Source organism: Solanum pennellii, chromosome 9, assembly GCF_001406875.1.
Source record: "Solanum pennellii chromosome 9, SPENNV200".
Taxonomy (NCBI): domain Eukaryota; kingdom Viridiplantae; phylum Streptophyta; class Magnoliopsida; order Solanales; family Solanaceae; genus Solanum; species Solanum pennellii.
The window spans coordinates 80,667,585-80,677,573 of NC_028645.1; the positions used below are offsets into that span (position 1 = coordinate 80,667,585).

Below are 9,989 nucleotides of genomic sequence, written 5' to 3' on the forward strand. Positions count from 1 at the left end.
CGGAGGGGTTGGGGGGTGGTGGGGGGGGGGGGAGCGAGAGGGGATAAGGGATCAGCAGTGTGGCGAGGGGTGGGGAGTGGTTTGTGGTGAGGTATGGTGAAAAGACGTTTGATATGAAATGTTACTTATGAAACTTTTTTTTTTATAAAATATTTTAAATTAATTTTTTAATCGAACTAAATATGAAAAATTAAAATTTTCTTTGGAACAACCACACCTTATATGTTTGAGTGTCTAAAGGTTAAGTAATAAGTAAAGCCAAAATTTTCACCAATGAATATTGGTGAGATATTGGACGACGATTTTTTTAATCTTAACCATATTAAGTTTTAGAATTAAGCGTTGAGAATGAAGAAATTTCTAACACGTATAGAGTTTTCGCAAATTCTAAAGTAACACAAATACTAATTAATTAATTATAGAGTTCTGATGGAACGTAAAAAAAAAAAAAAGTCAAATATCTTCAAAGTTTTATGTAGCTATAAGCCATCATTGACTGATGTGAAATAGTGAAAAACAAAATTAAAGTCCTAACAAAAAAAAACATGATATTCTTTGCAACTCTCTACAAGTAAAGGTGTATTATAATTATTAAAAGTAATTAGATTCTTCTTCATAACTGTATAAAAAGGTGAAAACCTAACCTAACTTTTGTTTATATTCCAAACTTTCTCTTTTGCCCAATCATGTCATGTTTTCACACTACATGTACACAATCCTTGTTTAATTTTTCAATGAATTTGCTGAAAAACATAGAAAAGTTTATAAAAGGGAGACTAAAGTTTTAATTAATTAAAAATATGAAGAAAAAAAAAAGATATTCCATAGATATACACTCAAGTTTCGAAATGGTTTTATAAAAAAAGTTGTCTTGATCACCACGAGTTCTCAACCTAGAGCATTAACCACCTGCAATCACGAATAAAATGGTGTCATATATATGTTGAACATCGATCCTTGACGTTCTAATTAGCATTATGATAATCTATGTTGAGTCTGTTTCATCTTTAATGAGTATATACCAATTTTCTTTATTCACATGTAATAAACTTAGGTGAAATTGATTAATGGAATAAAAGTATCAATAATATCACTAGATATATAGATGATACCCTAAAAAACTAAAACTAAATTTTATTTTATTTTTAAAGAAAAGAATAATTCAGTGAACAATGATGAATAGTATAGTAAATATACCATGGTGGCTTGTATCTCTTCTTTTGATTTGAATCATCCTGATTTTAGCTGTTAACACACAAAAAAAATTGACATGATTAATATTGTAAATGAATAATTGAAAACATGTATGATTCTAGTGTTTTGATGGGACAATATCGATGAAAAACTCGTAGAGTTGAGGGGAATGAAGCCTGGTCCGAAATCACTCAATAAATTGATTGATCAAACGATCTAATCTATGACGGATTCAGAATATATTTCGACATTTTAGGGTCTAAAAATATATATTGTACTTGTTTTTGTACATATATAAGATTTAACGATCTTGAAACTCATGACTGAATCCGCCACTGATTTTTCTATAGAAAGATTTCGAACCAGACAACATTCTCCCCAACAATATCTTTGTTTTCCCCTAATATTTCACTTTGGAGTAAAGAAGAGAAGGAAGAAGTAAGAAGTAGAAGTTGTAGTAAGGATGCATGACATATATATAGGTCCCTAAGTTATACATGAAAAATGACTATTTTGCTATTTTATTTTTCTAGCTAATAATACTTTTAATAGTTCTTTTCTATTTTTAAGAAATCATTTAAATTTTGAGTGGTAACAAAAAAAATTAACTATTGAATAATTTAAATTAGTGTAAGATTTGGGTATGTTTTAGCTAGAGAAAGTTATTACTATTTGCTTCTTACAATGATTGGTTTATATAAACTTGAGTCAAAGATCAATTGTCTTCACAATTAATTAAAGATCAATCTTATAAAAAACATATTTTCAAGAATTCACAATTGTTATTTAATATTTTCTTCGTTTTAATTTATGTGATATAATTTGTCCGAGCATGAAATATAAAATATATGAAAAAAACTCTACAATATTCCAAAACTACCATTACAAAGAGTGCTCCTTTGTGGACTTTTGCCAAATATAAGTGGACCCAACATGATAATATGTTGATAGTTTTTGTTAAATATTTGTTAAATAAAAAAAATATATCATTCTTCTGGAACTAACTGTCATATGAATCGAGACAAATAGAGTATTATATATTGCTAAGAAAGATATGTATAGAGTATACCATCATTTAATTTCACAAATCAAGGATAACCTTGATTAATTAGGGGAACTAATTAGACCATTTGGCTCTTACAAGTTAAATTAGTTGGAGCTAAAAAGACCATTTCCCTCTTAATTATAATTTAATAAACTCCAAAATTAACATTTCTTATCAATATATTGGTCATCAAGTAGACAAATATATAGCAACAAGTCTAATCAATCAAGGCATTTAGCCCTACCTACCCTGTCCCACCCTACAAATTCATGTTTTTAAACAACCCCTATTATTAGTAAAAAAGGAAGAAATAAAAAATGAAAAAAAAGAAGAAGAAAAGGTTAGTAATGGTTGGGCTAGATATAAAAACAACAATCCTACTGTTATAAAAATGACTCACTAATATTTTATCATTTTCACGCATATGTGAGTCAGTTGTACAACAATAAAAATATATATAAGATATTTTTACATTGAAATTATATCAGGTCTAAATAACAAAACGATGGGATAATTAGGTAGGTGTCATATTTTCTTTTGTTGTCCCAAGATAGAATGATTCCAAGCTTAAATGAAAAGGCAAAAAACCAGTTGCAAATTAAAGCTTTTGCAGATCTAAGCCCAACAAAAGAGTGAAGGATAATTAGGTAGGTAGCATAACAGGATGAAAAAGTACAAATGGCCCCAAAAAGAGGGGTGGGGGTGGTTATCATGTGATGTTAACTGTGTGAGATATTACTTCATGTTTCCAAAGTCAAGTTCACTTTAAAATCTTGAAAATGACATTATGCTTAACTGATATACGAGTCGAATTCAACATTTAAATTTTATATAGTTCAGTTCCTTCAAAAATGCTATACTGAATTCATGTTGGATCTCCAAAAATCCAAGTAGTTTAAAGTCCTAGAAGTGACACTATGCGAATTGATATTCAATGAGTCGGATTCGATACTTAAAATCCTATATTACTCAGATTCTTCGAAAATGTTGTTATGCGAGGAAAATGTTGGTATATCTCAAAAAAAAAAAAACACAACAATGATAGTCCATATTCAAATCTTGAAAGAGCCATTATACCGATTGGTATTCAATAGGTTAGAAATAATACTTAAGATTTAACATTGTTTAGATTTTTCAAAAATGTTAATATATTTGTGTCAAATCCTTCAAAAATACCGACACACCCAATAATATTTTTAAAAAGTTCGAGCAATAGGACTTGAGACTTGCCTATTATCTTAGGGATGCCAATCTTGACTATAGGATTGTCATTACCAGTAAGTTCCTAAATCTTTTCTTGTTCATGCTTCTTTTTAGAAGCTTAATTATTGAATGATCACTTCAGAGAAACCTATAGATATAGCTATGATTGGAGCTACAACCTAGCATTAAGCAATTATTCTACTTTTCTATGGTTGGTGTAATTGTTAGGGAATTAACAAGCTGTTTCCTTACATGATTTTAGGTAGTCGAGTTAAGTCAAAAATCCATTTTCTTGACGTGGGTATCAAAAAGAAAGGCGGCGAGCATCTAATTTTAACTGGAAAACTTAAATGGGAATAAGGATAAGCCTATCTGTCGAAAAAGGGCTTTATTTTATATGTCACTCGCTGACTTGAGTAGAACTTTTTCCTTTCTTTCCCCTATGTGTTTTCCTCTCGTATCACGAGTAGGTTATTGGATTTGAGTTAGATTCAATGCCTATTTACTTAATATTCCCTGTTTTCGGTTGATTTAGTATTGGATCTCGTGTTATATTATTCACGCAACCACTGTCCAATTCTAAGCATGCGGGGATGTTAAGCGTCCCACGTTGGTTGAAAGGATAGACTGTTTCACCTCAGATATTCTCGCCTCATGAGTTAGTTTTTTGAATTTATAAAACAAAAGTTCTACCTTGTTTGAAAGAGTAAAAGCAAAATGGCTTCAACAGGCATATCAAGTTGACAAAGAAAGGGGCTAAATCTACAGAGACTAATTGTGACACCTCATCTTAAGATTAGAAGTCCCCCATCAAAAATGTTGAGTATAAAAGTGAACAGATCTTCCCAACTAGTGACGCATTTTAAGGCCATGCGACCCTAGGCACAAAGCAGACAATATCACTAGCGGATTGGACCATTACGCTAGTAGAACTCAACAGCAGACAGTGAGGGACTAAGAGTACATGTTTCACATTGCAGAGACCATATATATCCAGCACAATGATTAAGTTACTGGAAAAAATGCATATATAGATAATAAACAAATAAGGTAGTACAACTAGTATAATCTTCCAGCATTGACATTGATATTTAATTCTGTGTTTTGAGACTTTTAGCACCATATCTCAAGTCCACAAGGCTCATGAGCATCCGAAAACTTAGGAGTTGAAACTGGTAAAGTTAGAGCAAGTACTGTACCAACTTGACAAACCATTCGATGATCGATAAGATCTTTTCTTAGATTACATCCTGCTGGAATGGTACCTAAATTCAACTCAAAAGACCTTAAGAAACATACTTTAGAGTCAATTGAAGCACATACATCCATAAACTAATGTTTAGAGTCAACTTTTAAAAAAACAATATAGAGACTATTTCAAAAGCAAACATAACTAAAACAATACAGAAAGCAACAGTTTATGTATCACTAACATCTTAAAGGGCCTTTTGTCACTTTGTTTCCACAACGGCCACAGACCCTTCCGTTCTTTTAGGGCCAGACAGAGCTTTTGAACAAACAGAAACTAGTATTTCAAGACAAAATACGAGTGTATACGTGAAAAAACACAAACAATTCAACATATCCTAAATTCTGATCCAATTATTGCAATATTACAACAAGTTCATGATAAGAACATTGATCCCCTCAAGTTCAAATCTGGGATCCGTCTAGCGAACCATACATTACAAATAATGACTCATCCTTTTTTAATACTAAGATCACCAAGGAAAAACTGCGATAGACACATTATACTTAAAAATGCAATGAACAAAGCGAAGGTTCCAAATAAATAGAAATTGAACGATCGCCAGTATCTTCATAAATAGATTACAAGAAAATGAAGTCTCTTTACACAAGCACTGGAAATAACTTACAGAAATTTACACTTCATAAATACACGTTACACAGACGACTGCAAAAAAAATCTTTTGCAGTTCTAAAAGCAGTCAAATGCACAGCTGTTACAGCATAACAAGAAGGCAAACAAAGAAAAGATAAGTTCTTAATCTTATTAAATTAGAAGACTCACAAAAGGCTCAAGAATGAACGGCAATGTCCACATTCATTTCTTCACGCATCGTAGTCATGTATGACTCATTTATCTCCTCCGCACGATTGGCTTCGTTGTTAAATTTGTAAATGGCAGTACCATTCTGAATATTTATACGGTCTTTCCTATTTCTGGAACCAAAGGCATCATTTTCATTGTTAACTTCAAGACTGTGGCGAGTTCCTCGATCATAAGCTCCCACCGTCCCTTTGTCTAAACCAACTGAGTCATTGCAGCTCTTCCTTCTGCCCAACCTTGGTGACTTCGCACGAGTTGGCGGTGCCTGCAGTTCAAAGAAATAAGAATTTAGAATTAGAAGGTGGTTATATACCACAGACAGCTAGAGATACCAATATTTGGGTGAAGCTTTATTTGCACTGTGACACTCTTAAGTCCGGTTACAACAATGTAAATGTTATACTGCAGATCAAAATTTTGGTGAATGCCTTGTCTAAAATTTACATATCGATTTAAGTTTGATTACAGTGGTGTTATGCGTTACCTTCTTCAATTCAGTCTTTGGTGGAGGTCCCTCATGGTAGAAGCTCGGCATTGGGCTTGCCTTAAACATCAAACTCTTTCTCAGTTGCTTTATAGCTGCTTCTTTCTCTTCCTAATAAACAAACGAAAATTATATTATATAGTTGAAGCTTGATTGTCAAGATATTCATTTACTCGGTTTTTGTTAGTATAAGTGATAGCTGTAGCATTAATAAGATGCACCTTTGTCCTTGCCTCCCACTGAACTTTTTGGGCCTCCAACGCTTGATGTTTCTCCTCTAATTTCGAGTAAAACTGCAAAAAGGAAATCAATATAAGAACTAACCAATATTTCAACATTTTACTTTAAGAAAGTTCCTCTTTCATTGTTGTTCTTGTTGTCATTTAAAAGGGGCAAGATGAGAAGAATAACAAGGTAGAAATCTGATCAAACATAGAAACAAACGACAAGTTTCAGTAAGCCAGTAAATCAATAGCTACCTCTTTCCTTTTCTCTATACGTTCAGATAATCGGAACACAGGGGCTGACGCAACAGTGGCCCTGGATTTTCTTGCTGGTAGCGTAGCACTTCTCATTGTGGATAAATTATCAAACAGAAACACAACATTATAAGACAAGGGAACACGTTAGAAATAGCACAGACCTTATTCAAGCTAAATCAGGGGAGAAAGTGGATACCAAGAAGTGACTGAGCATGAGTCTTCTTCATCGGAATGCTTCTTGTTATCAGGTTGTAGCGGTTTCCTAGTTGCAACTGCTGATGAGATCTAGACACAAAAACAATAGCCACGGAATAAGTTATTAACAGGCAGTTGGATCCATATAAACTAGTGTAATCGTTATGTATTAACCTCTCTGGAACAGTAACACATTTCAGAGGAGTTCCTTTATCAGCCAAGAGAGAACGCGAGGGCAATATCATTTCAAAGATCAAGTGCTATTGATGGATCCTCTCCCCTTAATGATATAAGTATTCACAGATAAGGTAAAAATCTGCATCGTAAACTAACCTTGTTTTGTTTCGTACTTGGGACTCGCAAATTACTGACTTCGGGTGTCTTATAATTGACATTGTCTGCATCATTCCCAACAAGACGAGTTCCATGAGACGCACGCTTCTCAGTTGCCAAAGCAAATGGTTGAGGAACTGTACACTTTGTTTTGCAGTTTCCACCAGCAGATTTGGTTGCTGATTTCACTGAGGTTCTTGATCTCTTGTTATCATCTTTTAATTTTCCGACTTCAGAGTTGTTCTCCTTTGTAGGAGATTCAATCTCACATTTTGAGTTTTTAGTGTATTGCTCCTTGGTATTTTCAAATTCCGACAGCTTGGACATCTCAACTGATACTTCAGCTGTGCATTCCTTCACTTCATACTCCTTCGTTTCAACACTCTCTTTCAGCATATCAGTTTCTTGCTCCCCAATAATAAGCTTGGATGACTGAACATCTTGATTACTGTCAATTATACAACTTGAATCTGGAGAAGCGCCATCACAGTAACTTATGCTACCGTCTTGCTCCTTGTCCATACAGATATCAGTAACTTCCAGCTCCATAATCTCTGAAACTACGTAAAATTAATAAGAAAGACATTCCATCAAAATAAACTGACATTTTCTCTAAGGACTATGTTATCCCGTGAAAAGCTTTTAACTTGCTCATTTCTTTAAATAGGAAAAACACCCCTAAGTCACTGAATCTGAAAAGGCTTTTATCTTTCTCCAGCACCATAGAGCTGCCTTGTAGTCCAACACATGTTTACTATAACAGCCAAATTTCACACCAGTCACTATCTTAGAAAAGAACATCCAACGTCTCGTTAATGTCATTATGTATTTGACAGTAGATGATTTAGAGTACAGCTTTTTAACGGACATAGGGTGATAAAAGAAGAACCTTTTTGTAATACCAAAATTAAAGATAGAGTGTGCAGTTTAGGCAAAAATGTGAAGATACTAATACTAAATATAATACTATAGCTGAGAAAATAAATTTGATACTTCAAATGATAACACCAGAAACTTTCCCCATACTATGTTATCAAGTCCATTTACCTATGCATATATCTACAAAGTCCAATTACATACACAAATATATGGTAAAAATATAAACACCGAATAACAACAACACTTCTGGGAGGGTAAAGTGTACCCTTGGGCCTCAGCTCAAGAAAAGTGTTTTAAAAACAGGTTTAAGAAAAAATATGAGTTGACAACAAAAATAGCAAGATAACCAAAGCAAAAGAAACAACACTAGTGATAAATTGAAGAATTAGATAGTAGAATATAATAATAATAATAATAATAATAATACTAAAAGGAGCCGAAGAACATCCATATATACAAATATATGCAAACCTATGGCTACAGAAACCTACATAAGTTTGGAAGAGATCCAAGAATTCCAATGAGTCCAACAACTTGTGTTTGTTAAGGAGATCCTAGACACGGTTATTGGAAGAAAAATGGAATATTTTACAAGCATTTCATTGCAAACAACTATCTATTTTGAAAATTAAATGGCAAAAGACTGTACAACAAGCAATATATATAAGAAATACAAAAACAAGAAAAATTTCTTTTTACGATGGATCGAAATAATTACTCCCTATGTTCTAAATACTTCTAATATTTCACACTAAATTCAGTAACAGTTAAAAGTGTCTTTTGCCATTTTCATGCTAAATCATAGTTTTGGACTATCTAAATTTGAATATTAAAATATGAACTAATCTAGTCGAGTTCAAAGAAATGGTTAAATTTATATTCAATAAGCGAAAAGCACCAAACAACACAGTACATATAATTGTGTTCTGTAAAACTAAACATGCCAAATTTCAGCAACCCCATTAGCTTTCATATTCATCTCTAAAATCTGAATCAAACCATCTAACTAATGGAAATAATTCATTCCTAGACTCGAAAACAGTTCTTCTTCAATGGAATATGGTGAAGCCAATTGACCTCAAAACTCATTTCAAGACTCCATATTCAACTACTACTTCCAAATGCTTACACCTACCAAAACTATAGCTAATAACAACAACAACAAACAAACAAACCTCGTGTAATCCCACAGGTGAAGTGTGAGGAGGGTGAGTGTACACAGACTTTACCCCTACTACGAGAAGGTAAAGAAACTGTTTTCGATAAATACCCTCAGGTAAAACCTCAGTATTCAGACCCCCAAAAAGTTTCATCTTTCAAAACACACATTCCCAAATTATTCAAAGAAACAATCTTTATCAAAAAAAGAGACTTATTTCCGATACACCCTCAACTAAAATTCAATATTTAGACCCCCAAAAGATTCATCTTTTAAAACCACATTCCCAAAACTATCCAAAGAACACACTGTTAAGACCCTGTCCTAATGTAAGCATAGATCTAAACCAAGAATTCACATTGCATTAACACCCAAATTCCTAATCAATGGCAACAAATAAAAAGATCAAAACTTTACCAAGAATGTATCAAAATAACACAACCCCAAGAAGTAAGAAGTACAATATGTGCAAAAAAGATTGAATTTTTTTTATTTTCTTTTTGTAACTGACCTTTGAGAAAGAGTCCACTATGTTTGATTTTGTTTGTATGAAATTTGGTGTTTTTAGGCTTTATCCAGCGGGTTATGGGAGCGGTGTCTCTGTCTCTCTATGTAGGTCGTCCCTGTTACTCATATATTTATATGTCTACTGCTTCTATATACCCAAAAAAATAAAAAAGGAGATAAAATAATACAGTATACTAATGTTTGGATCATAGCCACGTTCAGATCAGCTTTCACATATCTTGATTAATTTCATAAAATACGTCACTTATTTTCCATCAACAAAAGTTTGAAAGAATATTACTCTTCCGTTTCATTTTATGTAACATAGTTTGACTAGCAAAGAATTTAAAAAAGAACAGAAGATTTTTAAAACTTATGGTCTAATGAATGGTAGAAATTTATGTGATCGTAAATCATTTCACAAAGGGTAAAAATAG

At 32.8% G+C, this 9,989-nt stretch overlaps 1 protein-coding gene across 4 annotated transcripts; it reads right to left on the reverse strand.

Moving 5' to 3' along the window:
- Nucleotides 1–5,224: 5,224 nt before the first annotated feature.
- On the reverse strand, nt 5,225–9,696 carry LOC107029141 (protein WVD2-like 3). Of its 4 annotated transcripts, none has more exons than XM_015230479.2 (7): nt 9,557–9,696; nt 7,008–7,561; nt 6,676–6,764; nt 6,477–6,564; nt 6,219–6,290; nt 5,998–6,108; nt 5,225–5,778 (listed from the first exon to the last, which is right to left on the reverse strand). In XM_015230479.2, exons 2-7 carry the CDS (start codon nt 7,554–7,556, stop codon nt 5,482–5,484), a joined length of 1,206 nt encoding a protein of 401 aa, XP_015085965.1. In that variant the 5' UTR covers nt 7,557–7,561; nt 9,557–9,696; the 3' UTR covers nt 5,225–5,481. The 4 variants fall into 4 exon arrangements, with proteins under 4 accessions (XP_015085965.1, XP_015085966.1, XP_027767697.1 ...); XM_015230480.2 differs by having other exon boundaries at nt 7,008–7,567; XM_027911896.1 differs by lacking the exon at nt 9,557–9,696 and adding an exon at nt 9,463–9,486.
- Between the last annotated feature and the right edge of the window lie 293 nt (nt 9,697–9,989).